The 23,096-nt window shown below is 47.0% G+C and overlaps 1 protein-coding gene across 8 annotated transcripts in view; it reads left to right on the top strand.

Annotated features, from left to right (window-relative positions):
- SYNGAP1 (synaptic Ras GTPase activating protein 1) overlaps window positions 1–22,569 on the top strand; it is a 2,054,767-nt gene extending 2,032,198 nt beyond the window's left edge. For 4 of the 8 annotated variants that reach the window (XM_069635199.1, XM_069635202.1, XM_069635203.1 and 1 more), the window contains 3 exons: window positions 4,955–5,176; window positions 13,832–13,913; window positions 19,713–22,569. In XM_069635199.1, the coding sequence (XP_069491300.1) occupies window positions 4,955–5,176; window positions 13,832–13,913; window positions 19,713–19,867 (459 nt within the window). In that variant the 3' untranslated portion in view covers window positions 19,868–22,569. Of the gene's footprint in view, window positions 1–4,954; window positions 5,177–13,831; window positions 13,914–16,707; window positions 16,820–19,711 lie in introns of all 8 variants that reach the window. The other 4 variants (XR_011283210.1, XM_069635201.1, XM_069635198.1 and 1 more) reach the window with 4 other exon arrangements.
- Window positions 22,570–23,096: the final 527 nt, after the last annotated feature.

Genomic DNA, 23,096 nt, shown 5'->3' with positions numbered 1-23,096 from the left:
GGGTACATTTTCTCTTCGTTTTACTGAATAGTCTGTGTGCTTAGGGAAATGACATCATTGTATCCTCAGCAGAGATACTCTCTGCCTGGAGACAATACTTCTGGGGCTTTGTTTTTCCACTGATAGAATCCCCCTGTTGGGAAACCAAGGGTTTACATCATTGTATATGCATGTCTCCCTGATTCATTCACTGCATCTTTAAAGTATTGAGATGACTTCCCTGATGTTCCAGATGACGCGTTACCAATGTTGCAGTACACGCTACCGTTGATTAGTGACTGTAGTGAATGGAAAGCTTTCCTCTTATCTCCCTTAAAGGGAAATTCACCTTTTCTGACACTGGAGCTGGAGACTTGTTTAAAGACAGCTGCAGGGATGCTGTATTTCCCTGCATGGTCTCGTCAGAGGTTTGTCCCGAGGTATGGCTTCCAGGACTACCCTGCCCTAGTGGACAGGTTGGTTCGGCAGGGTCCTGACCTTCTGTGAGGCACTGTGACTGTCTCCTGCCATGTGATGTGGTCCAGGTAATGTGACCATGGGATGGTCTCGATACACCCATGGCCCAACATCCACTGTCCCTGGGTGGCACCTGGCTACTCGATTCACCACCTTGGTGGTCCCCAAGAGCCAAGCAGGGGGCGTTGTGTTCCTTGCAACAGAATCCACTATTAAATGGGTTCCAGAGATAAAAGGCCCTGAACCTCTAGCAAAGTGAAGTGCTGTATTCTAGACCCCCCACGTGCTATAGACCAGTATTGAGAGTGAGGCGTCTCACTCTACTTGAGGATGCATTACTGCACTGCACTATGAACAGAGCAAGCAATTGGCTGCTTTTCATTTTTCCTAGGTTTTCTCGCCTGGAAGTCACATGATTTAGTTGCTTTCTTCAGCTGGGGGGGTCAAGCGTGCCCTCCAAAACTAGAAAATCCAATACCTTCAGCCAATTCACTGAGCTATTCAAAGTCCACTTCATGGTTCTTAGGGTATCCTGGACAACGACCATGGGCTTTCACAACTGCTCTGTGGTTCTAGCATTGGGCTGTGCTTCCATCCCCTAAATGCACTTATTTGCTGCCATTCTAGTTGGGTGTTCACAGACTCTCTTCTGTGTATCCCATGGATAAATTGGTATTCCACGTCTTTGCTATCGCTTCAGTTGAGTGTTGTCTGTCTATCCTATGTGTGTGAGTGACGAATTAAGCTTCACTTGGTTGTCTTTGCTGTCCCTCTAGCTGGATATTCTCTGTCTCTCCTCTGGGAGAGTGTGTGTGCATGTGTGACTGTGTGTCCCAATAATGAGGATGTATTTGCTATGGCTCTAGCTGGGTATTCTCTGTCTCTCCACTTGGAGAGTGTGTGTATGTGTGTCTGTGTGTCCCAAGCATGAGGATGTATTTGCTGTCCCTCTAGCTGGGTATTCGCTGTCTCTCCTCTGTGAGAGTGTGTGTGTGTGTGTATGTGTGTCTGTGTGTCCCACGTATGAGGATGTATTCTCTATCGCTCAAGCTGGGTATTCTCTGTTGCTCATTTGTGAGAGTGTGTGTGTATGTGTGTTTGTGTGTACCAAGCATGAGGATGTATTTGCTATCCCTCTAGCTGGGTATTCTATGACTGTCCTCTATGAGAGTGTGTGTGTGTGTATATGTGTCCCAAGCATGAGACTGTATACAAGTGTATGTGCTGTCCATCTAGTTGGGTGCTTCACTGCATCCCTGTGTGTGTCGTACAGATGAGGCTGTAGTTAGTACACTTGCTCTTCCTTTAGTTGTGGTTGTTCTCTGTCGCTTCTGTGTGTGTCTCATGTATGAGGCTAAATTTGACTGCATTGGCTGTGCCTCTAGTCAGTTGTTCTCTGTCTCTCCTGTGTGTGTTCCTTGGGTGATCCTGTGTTTGGGTGTCTTTTTGGCCCCTCTACCTGGGTGTTCTGTTTCTCCTATGTGTCTTTCCTATGGATGAAGATATATTTATTGTTTTTGTGTCCCTCTAGCTGGGCGTTCTCGGTTTCACTTATGTGCGTGTGTGCTCTATGGATGAGGCTGTATTTTGTGTCTGACCTTCCCTCTTGACGGGTGTTCTCTATTTCTCTTGTCTGTGCGCGCCCTATGGATGGGGCTGTAGTGTGTGTCTTTGCTGCCCCTATTGCTGGATGTTCTTTCTTTCTCCTCTGTGTGCTTCACATGAATGAGACTGTATTTGCATTTTTTTCTCCAGCTTTTCTTTGTTATTGTTGGAAAGATAGTTTAGCGAGTTAAGCACACATCTTAGTTATGGGGCCAGACTGCACTTGGAAAGTTTGAATCACAATAGCACCGTAGCAATTTTTATCATTCCAAGGTCATACATTGAGTATATTTAAATTGTATGCAGTGATTTTAACAAATATAAAACAACAAATCAATTTCTTAACTAACTCAAAACAGTGAGAAAAAAATGTATGATTTTTTAAAAACTATATATACGTAGTTGAGAATGGGAATAGTAGTTGTGTGGTGGGGGAAACTATGAATAAAAAAAGGGGGGTTTAGGGGATGAACCCCACAAAAACAAAGAAAAAATGAGTTTTTTGTAGGTGTTTCTGGTTCTTTAAAAATTAATTTGTTGTTTTGTGATTCGTTAAAATCACATGTAACCTGAAAACAGAGGTCCAAAAACAGTACAGCCCTTTACCTGGTATTTACCAATAAAGAGACAACACAGAGTGGATGGTGGTATGCCAAATGCAAGGTAACCCAGCTTGATTGGAAGTATGCAAAAGCTGGGGAGAAAACAAGATCAACAGCCAAGCTCTCTCTCAAATTCTTCCACATTTTAACAAAAAACACAGTTTATATAATGCAAATGAGTCATACCGATGTCATCATAATCACTGAGCTATGAAATCCTATCTCTACTGCTCATTGGTCCTAATCGCTAAGCTACATATAGTATCTATAAGTCCCACCCTACTGATTGGGTAACTCTCTATCGAAGGACCCACCCATAAAAATGTATTACCTCATCATGCTTGAATATTATTGGTAAACGCTAAATTACTTCTGCAGTGACAGGGAGGACATATGCTTATCGGTTAACATGTGGTCACACTGTCTGCAAACTGGTGGCATGATGACGTGTATGTGGATGGGAGGAGAGAACAAGCTTATCGCCTTTGTTCTTAATTAAATAAAACAACTCATTTGTGCAAGCCATGTCATCTCCGAGTTTCCAAGAGTTTTGTCCTTGCCCACAATTTCAGTTTTCCGTCCCTCCCTGACTTGCAACAGTAAACGCGCCATTCTGTTCTTGACACATTATGAATAACTATTGTTATGAGTCATTCTGCTTCCACCATGTTGCTATTTCGTCGCAGCAATTATTTGCCTTTTTAGCCACATCTGTGCTTCTCTGTCACGCCTAGCCCATAGCTGAGACATTAATCTGTCAGCCACTAGGACATTTCCTGAGATGCTCTGTTTGTCCCATCGACTTCAAATAGTCTGCTGTGTTGTCGTAACTGATTTATCTTAATGGTTGAACGCTCGCTGCCCAGACACTGGTATCTTGTTCCGTTATGTAAACCTTCACTCAGGCCATGGGAAATTACCCGGGCAGCTACCATCCAGCCACTGCAGATTTGTCCTGAGTTAAATGTATTTGTTTCAAATGGCATGCTTAGCAGAGAGGCCTCTTAAAGGTACAGGACTTTTATTCTCCACTGTGGTTGTGCAGTCGAAAATGGCAACTTCTTGTCACGTTTTATTCTCTGCAGGACACATTTGCTTTGCTATCTACTGATTTCCTGGTGCATGCCAGTCACATTATTTCCCTCCCTATGTGTACGCAGCAACCTTACCTACCTACAATATTCTGCCCTACTTGTGTAGTGAGTCCCTATCTTGTGTACACGCCTTCCTGTCACCTAATCTATTCTGTTTTAAAACACACTAATTGTGCAAGCTAATGCCTTATCTGGTCTCTAGTTGTGCAGCGGAAAATAACTATTCTTTGTGACAGCTACATTTCCAGGAGAATTCAAAGTGCAGTTTCAAATGTGTCCTTACTTATAACTTTATTTCTTCTGAGGAAGCCAGGGGCAGTGGTCGAAGTGTACAAAAAGAAGTAGTTTAACTATGTTCTCTACTGGCCTGCCCCCGCTCCCCACAAACCTCATTGCCACGCCCCCTCACATAAACAATAGAAATCCCCAACCACTTGTGCCTGCTGTTTAAAGGGAATGTTTAGTGCGGTGCACTGAAAGTTCAAGTTTCAACTTCTTCCTACACTTTTATTTTAAAACAAAATCATTCTGAAATGGATTCTTTTTTAAATCAAAGTATAGGAACAGTAAAACTTAATTTTAAAAAGCAGAGGAGCGCTGCTCAGGCCACTTCGACCACTGGACAGGGGGGCAGAGCTTGAATGTGCTCTCTAGTCAATAACTGCCCCACTACAAACCTAGTTAAATTCAGTAGCAGTGGCAACCATACAGCTGTGCTTAAAAGAGGAGGAACCCAGCATGAAGTGCTGCATAAAGACATGATGTTATTTCTAGCCTGTGTCTTTCTCGCAAAATGAGGCTGTATTTGTGTGTCTTTGTTTTCTCTCTGGTTTGGTTTCATTGTTACCCATCACACTTGTGTGTCCGTCTCATGGAAGAGGCTGTGTTTGTCTGTTTTTCTGTCTATCTAGATGTCTGTTTTCTGTGTTTGTCACATAGGTGAGGTTGTATACATAAGTTTGTGTTTGTTGTTTGTGAAGGTGGGATTATCTTTGTCTGCCGCCTGTCAAGTGCATGAAGTTATATGAATGCCCTCTCTCGAGCGGTCATAGTCATTGTGAGCCTCTCCCAGTTGTCCAGCCCCTGGATAATATTGAATTGTTGTCTTTGTGGCGCTCCGCCTATGGTTCCTATGCATCACTCTTGCTTCTGGCTTGTATCTCTGAGATAATGCCTCCGATTTCCACTCCTGGTCAGGTGAAAGAATATGAGGAGGAGATCCATTCCCTGAAGGACCGCCTGCTGAAATCCACACGGAAGTTGGAGGAGTACGAGAGGCGCTTGATGTCCCAAGAGGAGCAAACCAATAAGATGCTCTTCCAGTACCAGATGCGCCTTGAGCAAAGTGAGAAGCGGCTACGGCAGCAGCAGGCTGAGAAGGATACGCAGATCAAAAGCATCATTAACAGGTTAGAAATGGTAAATACTCCGAAAATTACTTTCTATTTGGGACTTGGTGGAGGGCGAGGGGATGGAGAGGGTGAGGGGATACGGGTTGAATTTGGGTGCAGTAAAAAAGGGAGCTTTTGTGTTAAGACATTGGCTCCCACAAAGTCTGCCTACCTTGCCTTTGTTGATGGTGAATCAGTAATTGCTATGCTTGCGTTGAGGGTTTTTGTAGATACAGCAGTGTGCGGCTTATTGCTTACTTGTTTGCCCTTAATGGGTGCTTGAAGTCATGGGCCCAAGCCTTTGCAACATGTCCTCCAGAGTTCATCTACAGAGGTAATGTTTTTCAGCTGTTGGGACTTGATGTAAAACCTGCTTGGTTGGATGTTGCGTTAGGAAAGCCCATTTCAACATGTTGCTTGGTTCCTCTCAATCTGCACTATATCGTTTAAAAGCTTTGAATGGCTCATAATCTTCTTTAGCACCTTTATGAAGAGGCTGCCCTTTCTTCTGATGTCACTTCCGATCAAAACATTCATGGGCTCAGGAAGACTCCTTCATCCATTGGACCAGTGACAATCCCTGCACAGTTGTGACTTGCCATGTCTGGGAAGCATACCCTGGAGCTCTATTTTGGTGTAAGATCTGGAACGCAGCTAGATGCTGTGGCTTGTGTGGCTTACACGCAACTTGATTTCTCTCAAATTACTCCAATATTGTCATGAGTTGCCTTTCTCAGCTTCTGTAGCCTGCATTGATGCCCCTACGTTTGAGGCACATTTTATTCAACACATGCCAGGCTGATAGTAATGAATACTGAATTCATAAGGACGCCAAGCCAGTTTCCATTAACTTGGAACCTTTTTACAAGGAATGTGTCTCACTAGAATGAGCCTTTCTGGACCAAATGGCTCACTGTATTCATGATCAGCGCTTATAAGTTGGGACTTCCCTTTACATTTCACTGAGGGTGTCTCTGGTCCACCCACAGAGTCCCACAGAGTCAACATGGCCATCAGTGTTTACACCACTTGCAGCAGCACTATGGCCTCCCGCTGGAACTAACATCTCTAAACAGAAAGACCAATTATTCTGACAGAATACCAAACTAAAAAGTCTGTTTTCAACCTTTCATTTCTCGCGAGCATAGCAGCATAGCAGGACTCTTCCCAATGGGATCACAGGTTTCAGAAAGGCTGAAAAGGTTTGCTGTCCACAACTCCTATGCAGGACGAGCAGCGTGCACTTTTAAGGCATGCTCTGCCTTCCTAATCTCTAGTTTGTTATATTCAATCTGTTTGCACTCCTAAATTGAGGTTTTGCCATCCTAAAGTATGTTCGCTGCCCTCCAACTCACCCAGGAAAGTACATGTACGGCCATAACCTATCCTGATTAGTCAGGGGGGCAGATCCCACATTGACAGCTGGGCATTTCTGAAGTGACAGTTATGAAGTGCTTAGAAATGTGCTGAAAGAAGAACAGGCTCTCTACTGGATCCCACTGGTTTGGTGTCCAGGAGCATATTGCTTCATGTGTGCAGTTCTTTAAGTCGGCATTCATTTAATAGATGTCTGGCTCTTTAGGAGCCGTACTTTGTTTGGCTTGGTTTGGTTTGTTTATTTGTAAAGCGCTCCAAGCCTGAAGGCATCTTGACGCATTTCTTACATAGTTCTTACATAGGAGGTTACATGGCAAGATAAAATTACAAGTGTTACATGGTACGTTATAAGGCGAGGCACATAGATATGTACAGCAAATTAAATAATTACATAATTACAGAGAACAACAGTTTCCAAATTACTGCAAGCTTGTGACTGACTATACATGTCTTAAGATAGGCGGTACTAATGAGTGAGACCATACATTTACAGAAATAAGCAAATATACAGGTAATTGCAAGGTTATGGGCCAGGTGGCTACTAAGTGAACTAGTGATGCTGCTCAAGAAGCCAGGTTTTGGCGTTCCTTCTGAAAGGGTGGAAGGCAGGTTCGGCTCTTAGTGAAGAGGGTAATGAGGTCCAGAGCTTGGCTGCAAGAACTGGGAAGCTGCTCCCTCCTCCCTTTTGCAGCCTGAAATCGGGGACTTTGAGGCACTGAGCTTGCGCCGATCTCATAGGGCGATCTGAGGAGTTGCGTGTGAGGTTTTCAGTCAGGTATTTGGGAGCTAAATTGATGAGACATTTGTGGGTCAGAGATAGGGTTTCGAAGGCAATCCATTGCTTGATCGACAGCCAGTTCAGGTTACGTCTAGCTTCAGAAATATGATGAGATCTGCGGATATTTAGAGCTGCCCTGATGGTGTTATTTTGCAGAACTTGCATTTTTCTCCGATTCTGTTGACTAGTACCAAGATAGAGTGCATTGTAGTAATCTAGCTTGGAGAGTACTAGCTCTATAGCTAGAGTAATACAGTTAGGTGTAGAGAGCAAGGAACTGCAGGCAGTGATTAACTTGCAGGTATATGTTGTAGATGAGGCTGAAGCATTAACCTGTCTTGATAGGTTTAGTGAGTCGTGGATGTATATGCCAAGGGTTTTCACCTCTTTGGAAACCTTGATGGAATTGCCATCAATGTTGAAAGTGTCAAATTGTTTGCTAAATTTGCTTAGTTTGGGCTTAGATCCCAGAAGGAGGAGATCTGTCTTCTTGTCATTGAGACAGAGTCCATGTTTAGCCATCCAGGCTTGGATGATGCTGTAGATCTTGTTAAGCAGTTTGGTGTATGACTATCTGGGTGTCATATGCATAGTTAGTGTAGGTGACACCCAGATGGTCAAAGTCGTCGAACAAAGGCTTTGTGAATAAGTTATGGAGAGTAGGTGACACACCGGAGCCTTGTGGGACGCCACGTGTGACTGGGGCGGGGTTGACAGATGATGTTGGAGAGAAAACTCTATTGTCTAAGAAGGATTGAATCCAGGTTGTGGCTTTGTGAGAGAAGTGTGCTGCTGACCTGAGGTGCGAGCTGAGGATTTTATGATCTACTAAGTCGAACGCTGCCGACAGATCTAGGAGTAAGAGGAGGGCTAGTTTGCCTTTGTCTTTAAGCTCCTCTAGTTGAGTCTTTAAGTCAATAAGGGCCGTTTCTCTGCCGTGTCTCGGCCTGAAGCCTGATTGCCTGAGGCCAAGAAGGTTGTTAATTTGTAAATGCTCCTGAATCTGCAGATAAACTGCTCTGTCAATGATTCTTAGAAGAAAAGGGACTGTGGTGATAGGTCTATAATTGGTGGGGATGGCAGGGTCAAGTGAGGGTTTCTTAAGGAGCAGAAGGACCCATGCGTCTTTGAGGTTGTTGGGCACTATGCCTGTTTGCAAGGACATGTTAATGAGGGATGTGATGAAGGGCGCAAGTTCTTTGGCAGCCTCCTTGATGATGGGCGCCGGACAGATGTCTCCCTGGCATCTTGATGGTTTTAATTTGGAGATTATGTCCTCTACTTTTTTGGCAGTCAGAGATGAGAAGTTGACACGTTTGCAAGGTTTGCAAGGTTTGGTGGCAGGCCTCGAGGACATAGGTTTAGGGGCAGAGTCGAGGATTAGAAGTCTTTTAGACTCAATTTTGTTTTGCAGCATAGTTATTTTGTTTAGTAATGCTGACTGTATGTTAGAGCACCATAAGGCGTCTTTGATGCAATTGGTGGAGGTGCTGGTGATTCTAACTCTCTGAGTACATTGAAGAGTTCCTTCGTGCTAGATTTAGCTTGCACAATGTGGGTGTTATAAGATTCTTTTTTGATTGTAGGATTACTTCTTTGTAAGTTAGGGATGATGATAGGAAGTTCTCTTTGTAAGCAGCAGTAGAATGACTTTTCCTACGTTTCTGTTAGCTTTACTCAAAGATCTGAGGTGGGGGGTGAACCACGAGTTTAGATGGGCGAGTGGTTTAGCTTTGTGCAGTTTGAGTGGGGGCAAAGGTATTTAAGGCATTGAGTACCGTTTGGTTGAATAAGTCTACTAGGACCGTGGGGAGTGTTTGGTGTTAGTGGCGTTGACTATTGGTTGGAGTAATGGGAGCAGCTTTTCCACTGTAATATTGCAGGTGTTCCTTGTTTGAATGGGGGGGCGAGGTTGAGAGTGTTGTTCTGGTTACTCTCGTCCTTTATAATGAATGAAATCAGATGCTGGTCTGTCCAAGCACATGGTGCATTGGACAGGATGTCTCTGTTACAGTTAAGGTCCACAATCCAATCTAATGTCCTACCTTTGATGTGGTGGATGCTGAGATTCGGTGTGTGAAACCTAGGTCAGAGATAGAGGTAGCTAGAGAAGAGGCTTTAGGGTCTTTAGCATCTTGGAAACTACAGTTTGAGGTCACCAAGTAAAATGATTTGGGATCCTGGCTTGGTGTTGTTATATAGGAGAAGAGTAATATCTTCTTCAAATGTGGATGCAGGCCCTGGTGGTCTGTAGACGAGGTGGATGGTGGTAGTGCGAGAGGCTGAAGTGGGTAATTTGACGGACAGAAGTTCAGCGGACAGGAAGGTTTGGTTAGAGATAGGTCTAAGACCTAAGGCAGTTTTGGAGATAAAGGCGATGCCTCTGCCTTTGGCTCGGTTACACTATCTATCAAGTCAGATGATAGAGTATTTGTCTGGGATGGCGAGTGAAAGAGAAGTACCGGCAGCAGCATGAAACCATGTTTCAGTGACTGCTAGGAAGTCAAGGTCTAATGAAGTTATAGTGACAGAGATATCGGGGGCGTGGGCTGGCAGTGATCTGGCGTTGATGAGTGCACCTTTAATTATGGTTGTAGGAGTGCTGATGGCGCTGATGTTTGTGGCGGTACAGTGAGGTGATAGAATATTTGTCTGGGATGGCGAGTGAAAGAGAAGTTCCGGCAGCAGCATGAAGCCATGTTTCAGTGACTGCTAAGAAGTCAAGGTCTAATGAAGTTGTAGTGACAGAGATATCGAAGGCGTGGGCTGGCAGTGATCTGGCGTTGATGAGTGCACCTTTAGTTATGGTTGTAGGAGTGCTGATGGCACTGATGGTTGTGGCGGTACGGTGAGGTCCAGAGGGGAAGCTTGTCTTTTTAGGTGAAGGCAGAGATGGCGAGAGTCTTGAGCCTAGTATTTCATTTCTTCTTTTGAGTGGGCAGGGTTGGTTGGATGTGGGTTCTTTGGTGAAGTGTTGAATACAGAGGTCTGGTGCATTAAGATATGGATTATTGGGGTGCACTAGTCTGTTGGAAAAGGGCCTAGGTGCTGTTAGTAAACATTGTGGTAGGAATGGGGTCGGTGGTATGTCGGCTTGAGTGGGTAGTTTCTTCTGAGTATCTAGCAACCTGCTGGTGGTGCTTGGCATGATTCTCTTGTTGATGGGCTGCAGCGAGTGGGGGTGCCTAGTGTCTCTGTGGGCCATAGGTGGGTGGACAGGTAAGCAGAGAGCAATATGGAGGTAGGTGGTAAAAGCCCAGAATATGATCATGATTTAGCGTAGGAGGCGCACTATGAGGCAAAGGCCATCAGCAATGGTACACAGGTGGGCAGTGTCAGTCAACAGTGGTGCTATAGGCACGCAGTTTGGTATAGGCATCAACAATAGTACACAGCTAGGCAATGGGAATCAGCAATGATAGGCAAAAAGGAATTATCAATAGTACTGTGGGCACACAAATGGGCAATCAGTAGTGGCATACAACTAGTCAGTGGCTATAGGCGCGCAATTTTGCACTGGCATCAGCAATGGTACTTTGGCAAATGGAATCAGCCATAGTGCTATGGGCACTTGTGCACAATGTTGATCGAAGTGCGTGGCAGTCAGCAGAGATGCTATATCTGCTTTGGTACACAGATGTACACATTGGCAGGCAGCAATGGCGTGTGGGGAAAAGGCAAAATACAACTTGCCTTGGTGAGCTGCAAGTGGAGCATTAGGGGAGTTACATCCAACCTTATGCATCTAATGCCCTGTTGGCATGCAACTGACTCCAACTCAGTAGGGTCGCGCGGTGCTGGGGCTGTTCACGCTAGCGCGGTGGATATGCTTTAGCAAGAGAGTGCCGTACTCGTAGAACAGTGAGGTACCGGATAAAGGCGTTCATGGGGTACGTTAAGTAGGTGAAGTTGGGGGAAGCGAAGTTGGCAAAAAATGGGGACTGGTAAGACAGGCGTAGGTGAGTAGCAAAGCGAGTTCTCGAAGTGGTATCAGGTAATATTATCGCCATATATATGGTCGACGTAAATAATATCGGCGGGAAAATGTCGTGGTGATATTATTTGGGTGACCATATATATGGCGACAGGGGCAAAAAACGACCATTTTTCGGCAATATTTTTGTATGGCGAGATTTTTGTGGCGACATTATTACATGGAACCCTTGAAGTGTAGCCCACCGTGTTCGATTGAATGGGTGGGCAGGTGAACAGTCTGCAGGTTCCACGACTGTTGAATCCTTCTGAGGTGGTGGCGTGGAGTGGCAGATGGAGGGACAGAGTATGTTGGAGCGCGGAGCTCATCCCGCTCTGTCAGGCTCAGTCAGGAGCCTTAGTGTGTGCCTTGGGGGGTGTGCCGGCTTCGCCTGTCGCCGGCCTCCGATATGCCACAAGCGAGAGATCGTAGCCAGTGGGCTACTCGGGGCAGGCATTAAGCCCAAAAGCTGTAATAGCGGCAGCAGCAGCGGCCATCTTGTAGAGGTTGCCTCGCTGCTTTGGTGTGTCGGCAGGATGAAAAGGCACGGTCATTCAGCTTCATTCAGAACAATAGACGCACAATTCTATTTGATGATACTGGATAATGCAGCTGGATAATTCCAGCAACAGCTGTGCAATCGCAAAGTAAACTGGTAATAGCCCTCAGGCTTACCTTCGATCTGCTCTGCTGGATGAGTAGAGGTGCTGCTTCAAATGCAGAGTTGGTGAAGGAGAGGAGCTCCTGCTCCTACTCTCTGGCTGAATCTCTGAACTGAATCTCTGAGTATATTGCTTCATGTGTGCAGTCTGAAAGTCGACATTCAATTAATACATGTCTGGGTCTTTAGGAACAGTACTTTGTGCCCATGCTGTGCCCACGGAAGCTCAGGAGAGGCTTGATGTAGAATATGGTTCTGCTGGTGGGTTTCTTATGATCAAAGAGCAGCATGGACGCACATACATCCCTGGGAGTTCTTCTTGAAGGTGGGGTGGATTCTACTGAATAGGATGGGTAAAGACTGGGGCTCGCTGTGCTGGAGAAGGGTTCCGCTAGCACTTTGTTTCTTTTGGAATGCTCCATGTTGGGATGCAGAAGGGGCCCTTTCATTGTGCCCTCCACTTTGTTCCACACTATTTGTCAAGGGCAAAAGCCTTTTCTCTTAGCGTTCCTCCTTCCCTTCATAAGCGATGCCAGTTGGTGGAAAACAGTAAACCTCTTAAGTTTGGAGGAGGGATTATGGCACTTGCAGCATTGCTTGCTGGTAGGTGGAACATATGTTTGATAGAGGCACCATAGATCTCATGCTAGGAGGAAGTAGTGGAACCTATTCTCTCAGTTCATATTCTATTTGGGTTCTTGAATAGAGGTTTTGGGGGAGGAGGCAGGGGAAAGAGTTGTTACACCTTCAGCTGAAAGCATTTATTCCCAGGAATGGTTGTAGTATTGGACTGGAAGTAGATGCAGAAGGTCCAGCTGCACCCACAGAGGACATGCTTTCTCAAGAGTAAGGGAAGAGCAGCAAAGTTCCTTGGGGCACCTTGAGCCTGCAAAGATTAGGGACAGGCCCAATGGCCTTCTGGTTTCCTTGCTGGAAGGTGGCTCTGAGTCTGGTGAGGAGCTTCAATATCTATTCCATGTGCAAGAGGACGTGAAGCAGACATTTCTGCTCAATCCTTGCACTTCTTCTGAGTGGAAAGCAACAGAGGGGAAGCTTTGCTTTTCAAAATTCAAAATACTTTGTGAAGGAGAAGTAATCATGGTCACATCTACCTTCGTCTTCTTTGTAAAAGCTTAAATGATGTGTCCTAGGACCATGTTACTTCAAAAGCTCCTATCGAAATGGATGTCTACTTCCCTTGCAACTATATGCCAGGGTGATCGAGCTTGGCTGGGAGCTGTGTTGGTCAGTAGTTCTTGTGCAGGTGGAGGCTCACAAGCAGCACTCCATGTTTCCAGTCCAGGCAGGTGACGGCCCCCTGGTACACTTTATGCAAAGTCAGACAATCTATGCTCACTACTTCCCTTGCATTCTACCTACCAACAGAGGTTTGAAAATCAACCAGCATCTTCACAGCTCTTTTTGGGCAGCCACTTCTTCATGGCTGTCCATTGACAACCAGCTTCTTCATGGTTTTCTTTTGACAGAAAGTTTCTCCATGGCTCTCGATAAGCAGCAAGCTTCTTCACTGCTCTCCATGGGCAGCCAGCTACTCCATGGCTCTCTATGGGCAGCCCGCTTCTTCCTGGCACCCCATGTGCAGCAAGCTTCTTCACAACTCTCCATGGGCAGCCAGCTCCTACATGGTTCTCCACACTAGACAAGCTTGATGCTGGCTCCTTGGGACGTTCCATGCACAGTCAGAACCTCCATGCACGCTGCTTTCCTTGTTTACTATTTGGAAGGTCAACAGAGGTTTGTTGGGCAGCCAGCTTCCCGACAGTTCTCCATGATCAGCCAGCTACTACGCAGCTCTCCATCAGCAGATAGATTCTGCAGGACTCTCCACACTGGGTGCGTAGTCACACTCATGTTTTCCTCTGTTGTCTTTCAGGTTGATGCTTGTCGAGGAAGAGATTCGGAAGGACCACACCCCGGACCCCATGGAGCCCAAGCGGAGACTTATCGAGGCTCAGGTGGAAATTACAATGTCATTTTTCTTTTCTGTGTCTCCAACCTCCCATCACATCCTGTCTGCGTCTCTCATCATCGTGGCAGTGCACGGACCCCTGACCCTACATCTGTCATCACCACTGAGGAACAGAGAGATTTTGGACACAAGTATGTCATGACTTTGGGGACTTCAGTGGCATGGGGAATGTCTGTTATTTTTGTGGTGGCAAGAATAGCTAGCCCTGATCCAATATTCCAGGAATCTGAGAAACATAGGACCGTCACAGATTCAGGGATGGAGGAGGTTGGGTGTATCTTAATTATGAGAATAGAAGAAGTTTAGACTTGACCTCATTGGGTGTCAGAGAGACATGGATCCTCGCCATGAGTACTGGAATATCCTGATCCATGCATGCCAAGAACGTTGGCTGTTTAATGTGTGAAGTCTACATACACACCCTTAGAAGCACAGCCCTATGTTGTGTGCAAGCCAGAAAATGAATGTCTCCACTGGACTGGTGAGCAGGTCTGGGGTCGTGAGACAGGGGTGCTGCCAGGCACTGAGAGTCAAGGTGGATACATGCTTGTGTGATGCTCACATCTGGGCATATCCTTTGGCTGCTGGAGAATGACCACTGAGACTCCCTCGGAAGATTAGGCCAGCTGCTGTTGCATGCTCAGCTGGGACTCTTTCATGTGTCTACATTTGGAGCTAGGGGTCCAGCCTTTGAACCATATTACTAGAGAAAACTAGTGAACCCCAGCGTATCTCACACTTATGGGGTCATATAACTGTCTCTGAAATTAGAAATACAAGACGGCTTCAGTAGGTTATATCAAAGCTATGCCACAAATGGACCCCAGATAAATAGGAAACAAACATGGATGGGGCAAGAGTGTGGGGGTAGGCAGAGATGAAAAGGAAGGGTTGGGGCAGAGTCTTCTATTGCAGGGGCCTGCAATTGTTGGCTCTACAGGTGTTTTGGACTGCAAAACCCATCAGTCCTAGATGGCACAGTCAGTGTTCAGGTACCATGGGAGTCGTAGCCCCAAACATGTGGTGAGACACAGCTGCAGGCCCTTGTCCTATAGGCAAGAGATTGAAGACATTGATGAGTGAAGATGCATTTATCTGCAGATCGGGAAATGGTTGTTACCCATGGAACCTGTCTTCCAGTAGAGATTATGGAACAAGGCAACGGGGGATCAAGTGTGTAGGGAATCGTTGCATGCATGGTAGTAAGTGGGGAAACAGGAAGAGACGTGCTGGCTTTATCTGCCCCCAGTTCTTCTGTCTGCACATGCCCCTCTACATTTGGCACTTCTGGTGTTATTGGCTTGTTTCAGTTACCCTTCCTTTTGGTCTATGTTTAGCATGTGTTGCTGTTGTGTGCACCAGTGTTAGCTACTTATTGGCATCTGTGTGTCAACTGGTGAATATGGGCACGGCCTTAGCTGAGACTGCAATCCTAAAATCCATGGCATGGTCTGCGTGTGCCTATGCACCGCCAGCCTTTCTTCAGTGGTGATGAGGCACCGCAAGACACAAACTAATGCACAGACAAACAGAATCCAAGCTATGTCCTCCTGGTGAGGTTATGAATTGGGAGCGGGTGGGGACGAGGGGGTTGAATCTCCATCTTGGCTACCCAGTAGGGCACAGCACCTGGGGCACCCAGTTTTCATCGTTAATGCCATGTCAGTTCACTTGTCTTTTGTCTGCAACGCCACATTTCACCAAGTTCCTCTGTTTTGGAAAACATGTATAATGGCTGTTCTGCTAACCACGGGGTGGTTCTCGTGATCATGCTCATCTGCAAGGAACTGTGGGTACTGGGACTGACAGTCTTCAACCGGGTGGTGCCATAATTAGTGGTGTTGGAGGATTACCCTTGGAGTAAAATCCAGGCAAACTACTCAAATCCAGTTGCAGCGTGTTGGGCGCCAATGGGAGAGTGGGTCATTCCCCAGTCATATACCCATGGTGCAGGAAAGTTTGGGAGTCAGCTAGGGGTCAAATGATAGTTCCCAATCAGGACAAGATCTTCAAACAAGCCAGGTTTCATGGTTCATTGCTGGGATGGCGCAATATCTGGGATGGAACATGGGTTTGATAGTTTTAATGCATGGCAAGAGGTCCATACCCTATTTCTGAACTGTTTGAATATCTAGAGTCTAATATGGGATGAACCCTTGTCTGGCAGATCAGGAACTAGACCGATTTAAAACCACAGCACGCAAAGAATTCTCCTTCTGGTCTCAAGTAGAACTGGGAGTGCAATCGATTGGTATGATCTTAGGTGTTTGGGAATGGAGTAAGTGTTTAGGTTGATCCTGTAGAGCATCAGAATCAAACACAGGCACAGTTGCACCTGCTGGTGTAGACATGACCATTTACTGACGCAGCGTTCTGATGTTTCCATCTGCATGAGGCTCATCAGGAAAGCACCCCAATCTGCTGGCGTTTAGCACATCTGATGGGGAATGGGATCTGGCATCATGGGTGAGGAGTCTGGGTCTAAATTTATGTGTTAGCCTGCCACAAAACAGGTTCATTCAATTCAGGGTGCTTTATATAGGGAGTGGGATGGGATGATAATGTTAAAAACACAAGCCCCATATGAAGGTGTCCTTGTTGATTTTTATTTTGTTTGGCATTGTGTGGTCCTGGTGCCAAGACACATGTCTGTGGTGGGAGTTCTGGTGTCCTGATTCTGATAAATATGTTTATGTTGGGTTCTTTGGGGTTTGGGTGCTAATCTTATGTCCATGCTGGGACCTGACGAGGTTCTGGTGCTGATAACATGTCCGTTCTAGGCTGTCCGAGGTCCACGTGCTGATAATAGACTGTCTGTTCTGGGAGCTCGGGAGTCCTGGTGCTGATAATCAGTCTGTTCTGGGAGCTCCGAGGTTCTGGTGCTGAATGCAGGTTTGTTCCAGGTTTGTTTATGTTTGGGATATACTTTTGGGGGGTGAATAGGATTGCACTGTGGAAATCTTGTTGGGAAGTTGGCTAGTGGGTAGAGTTCCTGGCGTCACTTTCCGTGACGATTGCTAGAGGTTGAGTTGGGTTGTCCTGGAGTGGCACAACAGACTTTGTTTGAGCCATCCACCATCCAGGTTACTCAGGTCAATGGGGCCTATCTACACTCTCATCATGTGGGAAGGGAATTCTGCCCCCTAAATAAGTCAAGGAGAAAGCCCTCCTTGCCTCTAAACTTTCCTACTCAGGTTTTTGCTGAACTGGTGTTGAACCATGGCGTTTCTTGATGGTTGATGGGTCATGAGCTGGTCCCGCGTAGCAGTACCTGAGGTGGAGGGTGGAACTGGCCATGTGGGGGGAGGAAGCAGGATTCACCACCCTGTAGCCCAAAGAAAACTCTTTTATGTTGAACCTTTCAAAGATAGCACCTAGATGGGACCAATAAATCTGAGATGTGGACTGAAGTCCAGCAAAGGTCACTGTGTCAAGGTGCAGGATATCGGCTGAGGCTTAGGGTTACAAGAAAGCATATATCACTTTAATAGGGCTAGATTGAGGGGTTACAGGTGATGGATGGCAACCTTTAGGAGGTACGGTTAGGGGTCGCAGGGTAAGGGAGGTCACAGTCGCAATGCTCAGATCAAGTGCAATATGAGAGGAGGTCAAACTCTCAAGAAAGGGGCCAGAGGTCACTGGCGGGAAGAGTTTATCTTGTCTGGGCAAGGGCTAAGGGTGACAGACGATGGGAAGTCACTTTGTATGGGCTCAGGAGTCCTAGGTGAGTGGAGATTCATTTTAGGGCTAAAATTAAGGGTCACAGATTAAGTGGAGGTGATAATATCAGGACTAGGCCAAGTGTCATTAGTGGGAAGGGTCATCTTGTGGAGCTAGGGACAAAGGTTACATGTGAGCAGGAGTCAATGCTAGATCAGGGGTGACTGGTGAGTGGAAGTCAGTGTCAACGCTAGGTCAGGGGTGACTGGTGAGCGGAAGTCAGTGTCACCGCTAGGTCAGGGGTGACTGGTGAGCAGATTCACACTGTCAACGCTAGGTCAGGGGTGACTGGTGAGTGGAAGTCAGTGTCAACGCTAGGTCAGGGGTGACTGGTGAGCGGAAGTCAGTGTCAACGCTAGGTCAGGGGTGACTGGTGAGCAGATTCACACTGTCAACGCTAGGTCAGGCGTGACTGGTGAGCAGAAGTCACACTGTCAACGCTAGGTCAGGCGTGACTGGTGAGCAGAAGTCACACTGTCAACGCTAGGTCAGGGGTGACTGGTGAGTGGAAGTCAGTGTCAACGCTAGGTCAGGGGTGACTGGTGAGCGGAAGTCAGTGTCAACGCTAGGTCAGGGGTGACTGGTGAGCAGATTCACACTGTCAACGCTAGGTCAGGTGTGACTGGTGAGCAGAAGTCACACTGTCAACGCTAGGTCAGGCGTGACTGGTGAGCGGAAGTTACACTGTCAATGCTATGTCAGGGGTGACTGATGAGCAGAAGTCACACTGTCAATGCTAGGTCAGGGGTGACTGGTGAGCGAAGTCTTAGTGTAAGTGCTAAGTGAATGATGGCAATGGCAGGTGAAGGGAGGATGCCGTGTCAGCAGCAGATGTGGATGGCTAGTTAGGGAAAGTCACAATGTTTGTTAACACTAAGTCAGGGGTGACAAGTGACTGAAACTCACAGTGTCAATGCTAGGTCAGGGACGACTGGTTTGGGGAGATCACAGTCTCAGTGCTAGGTCAGGGGTGGCTGGGGAGCAGAAGTCACTGTACCGCCACTAGGTGAGGGGTGACTGGAGGCCACAGTGTCAATAATAGGTGAGAGGTGACTGTTGAGCAGAACTCGCAGCGGCAATGCTAGGTGAGGAGTGAATGGTAGGAATTCTTGGAGTGTCGGCTAGGTCCAGAGTCACATGGCTGGGGCCAAATGTTAAAGGTGAGAATAGGTCACAGTGTTATGTCACAGGTTACGGGAGATAACAATGGTTGGATTCAGGCTAATGAACACATGTGAGCAGAGATTAGCCATCACTGTGAAGGGAGATCACAGTATGAGGACTGTGACCAGGGTGTCTTAGTTGAATGAAGGTTACAGTGTCAAGACTGATTTGGGGCCTACACATATTCATGGAATTCTGAGTGTCAGCATTTAGGTCAAAGGTTATGGGATATCATAGTGCCAGGGCTTGGTTCAGGTTTTCATAGGTGAGTACAGATCATACTGTGTAAGCTAGAGTCTCGTTCTCTCGGGTAAGTTGGAGTCACAGTGTCAAGGCTGAGCTATGTGTGCCTCAGGGGAGTGGGCTGGGTTACGGGTGTTCCAGGTGAGACAAGGTCACATTGCCGGGGTTCGGTTAATATATGTCATGGGTGAGAAGAGGCCGCATTGTGAGGACTGGGGTTCAGGTGTCTAAGGTGAGAGGAGGTTGCAGCCAGAGGGATAGGTTCAGAGCCCCACAGGTGAGGGGGAAGTCACAGTGTGAGCGGTCAAAGAGGGCTGGGGTCTGAGTGTCCTCAGTGAGGGGAGGCACGCAGTGTCCACTGCTGTCAGGGTCCCAGGTAAAGGCCGTTCACAGTGCCAGATCAGGGGGCAATGTTCATGTTGGATACAGAGCCGTGCCTGAAAGAGGGAATCCTGGAAGGGACACTGCGCTTTCTGTGGGTACACAAAGAGATAACGTTATATTGGGGGAGATCTAGGGTCGCCCATGGCTGCCCATATTTGTGGGGGAAAGGGGCGTTGGTAGCAGAATTGCTAATGTGTGGGGGTTGATGTTGTCTGACAGCTGCCTTCATCTCTAACATTGGTAAATAAGGAGTGCGTGCTGGATCTTTTGCAGGAGAGGCAGCTTTCCTCCATGGGTGCAGCAAACCCGCGTCTGACGAGCTCCATGACGCAGCCATGGAACGGGATGATGCCGGGCCATCCGCCTCTGCCGCCTCGACTCCAAATCACAGAAAATGGAGAGTTTCGCAGCAGAACTGACCACCACTAGCCCACAGGATGGGGCGCGTGCTCAGAACAATGCCTCGGGCCATGGGGCAGGCCCTCCTCCAGGCACTGAGGAAGATTATGGCTGCCTCCTTGCTGGAGAGGCAAGAGACTGCACAGCGAGTGGCGGTAGGCAGCATCTCATGATTCAGACAAGAGGAGACACACACGCGGCCACAGGGCCAACACTGTGGCGTGCTGGGCAACTTGCAAGCAGAGGGCAGGAGCAGCCAGTGCCAGAGAGCAGGAATCCTTGGTGTGTCAGCAATCCCTTCTCCTACCCCAGGTCAAGGGGCTAATGTCAGAATGTCAGAGAAGCAGAGGTCTTGATGTGTTAGCTTCAACCAGCTCCTCCCTCCCACAGGCCACTAGTGCCTCGTTTTCCCCACCTTCTTCTCTAGATAAGGTGCAGTTGTTTCAGACCGAGCCTTTGGTATTGTGGCTTCCTTCCCCTCTCTTCCAGGAGAGGCAGATGCTTGGGGGATCTATTTTTGTCCCCGATCACAAGGCTAGAGTCCAGTATTAAAGAGGCTGAAAGATATCAGGGCCATGCACCCCTTGAGCCTACGCCACCCTCTGCACCAACAGAAAAGTACACAGCACCAATCAAGAGAACCCCAACAATACTACAAGTAACTTTGTTGTCTAGGCCAGATCGCCATATAGAAGATTATGGGAGGTGCCAGAGTAGTAGCAATATATGCCAACTCCCTGCCCCACGAGATCCTTTCCATGTTTCCCTTGGATGGGGCCTCCTGCTTTTGTAGGACTTTATAATTGATAGTTGAATATAAGGACACCAGTCAGGTAATTTGGTGATAGGCTGTGTGTGCCCTTTTTTGGCTAAGCGGGAAGACTTATAGACTCTTTCTAGGTTTCTGAAAATAGCATCCTCTTCACACCCTGTGCTTGGCCATGAATGCTACAGTAAGATGCACCACCTTTGTGCTTAGAGACCTGGCCCTTTCTAAGGCTGGCTTTGACAATTTTTAATCTGTGCCCATTTCTGCAGAACCTTAAATTGACCCTTAAAAATAAGCTCATTGCTCTCAAGAACCTGAAAAAGGCCTGCCCTTCCTAAAGTCCTGGGTAGATCACAAGTCTCTTCTAGGTAGTTATAGAGACAGTGTGTCCCATCTCCCTGGCATCTCAGAGGGCTACTGGCAGGCCTTCCTCCATCCCTGTAGCTTTCATTCAGGAATATCCCATCCCATCAATATGTTTAGGTTTGGTGCTCTTCACTTCATTTCCACAGATGTATGGCCTACCAAATGCACTGCCAAAGCACAGACCTCTCCTTTTCCATACTAACTCTGAGGCCAGCAGGAACGTATCCCTGATGGGGCAGAGTTGCGGCCAACTTTGCTAACTATATCCTTGGTAATTGCTACCTCATCCATTCTTTCCACCAGCTAAGGGTTGACATCCTCATTACAGAGGTGTGATGCCTCAGATGGAAATGGGTTGGAATTCATCTTTCATCACCAACAGTGGTGCAGTCAAGCTCCCTTCTACCACCAGTGCATACAAAGAGACCTACTCTACCCGTACATACAAACATACCTCAAATAGTGATGCAGCAAACCACACGTCCACCGTCTGTGCACACGCACAGCGTCCACGTGTACACATCTTCCCAATTCCTGTGCACTTAGACATCACCACCATAAGTACAGGCAAACATACATTTACCAATGGTACAATCGCACAGCTCTGGCTCCTTTACATCTACACACACACACCATCTAATCTTCAGATAATCCACTGAAGCCCACCTCGTTCACCAGGCCTCCCACATCAAAGACCGTACACCCTTCCATCTACCTGCTATCTTTTGTTTGGACATCCAAGTATTGTGAGGCCACCAAGCTCACTTGGCACTTCATAAAATAAGTGAGTGACACTCGCTGCCAATTGTTGAGGGCCGAGGTTCTGCCTTTCTCGCACACAACTGCTCCCACACCTGCGGTGGGGATTAACTCGCCCTGTAAACCCATGCCTGCCCCATTTTGAAAGAGGGAGGAGGCGCCTTGTGGGGTGCTAGCTGCCTCCGCCAGCGTTGTGCTGGTTCTACCTGCCTGATGAATGTTATAAGCAAGTGATTGTACTGGTTGTTTTGACGTTCTGTGTATATATATATATTTAAGATGAAGAAGTCCTCAGAAAGATTATGAATTGCAGTTCTACCCATTTGCTGAACTCTTCCCTACTTGTTCTTTTCTCTCTTTTCCAACTTTATTCCTTCCCTTACCCCAAATCTCAATACTTTGATATTCTTCGTCCGATTCCCGTACCCCAGAAACCCCTTTCTGTTGACGGTTTGTTTTCTCTTCTTGGAAGCCCTAAGTGCGTGATTTCTCGAGATGTGAGGCTGGCTGCCACTGGGCTGACGCTTGTAATTATCAAGGATTTGTACTGTAAATAGTGAATCGTCTTGTACATACTTCCTACCTAGCGCTGCGCTCCGGCTGGCGCTAGGAGCGGCCCCCGAGGGGATGTTTGTGTGTGTCTCTTTCGCGCTCTATATTTCTCTTCCTCTTGCTCTCTCTAGCTCTCTGTTTCTCTTTTTCTTTCTTCCTCTCTCTCTCTCTCTCTCTCTCTCTTTCAAATTCGTTGGTTTTCTTTCACATATTTTCTTTCTTTCTGGGGTGTGTGGTGAAAAGAATAATGTTTAATAAAAAAATAAAGAGATTGTTACATTTTAAACCTCCCTGTCTCCTGTCTCCTTGGATGTTGCTTACAGACAGGCCTTCCACTATTAAGTGTTGGAGGTCTGGTGTCTCATTATTGTTCCCATGCACTGGACCTTTCTGAAACCTGTTCCATGTCATCCATGGCCAGGCTGATTAGATGCCTAACTGCAGTTCTCAGTGCTGGTCTGGTCTGGTATCTACCTGCTGGTTCCTGGTGCTGAGCTGATCTTTTCTCCCTGATGTCCCCCGGCATTAGGCTGGGCTTTTTTCCTGATGTGTCCACCAGTGCCAGCGTGAGCTTGTCTTGTTGTTGGCGCCACCATGACAATGCAGTTATTGTGGTCTTCTAGTGTTCACTGACATGAGGACACTCTTGTGTTTCTGTGTTTCAGCTCCTACAATTTGAATCCATGAATGTTCTCCCGGGTGGTTCATGGACCAGTTCACAGGCCTATTTAAAAGCAACCTGATTGTCATGTTGAAAAACAACCAATCTGATTGTATGGGGCTTGGAACATTCTTCAAATGGCCGTCATTGTG

This window comes from Ambystoma mexicanum, chromosome 13 (genome assembly GCF_040938575.1).
Source record: "Ambystoma mexicanum isolate Mex_15411 chromosome 13, UKY_AmexF1_1, whole genome shotgun sequence".
NCBI classification, from domain to species: Eukaryota; Metazoa; Chordata; class Amphibia; order Caudata; family Ambystomatidae; genus Ambystoma; species Ambystoma mexicanum.
Note: the sequence above shows the minus strand (reverse complement) of the source record. Positions and strands in the feature narration are given on the sequence as shown.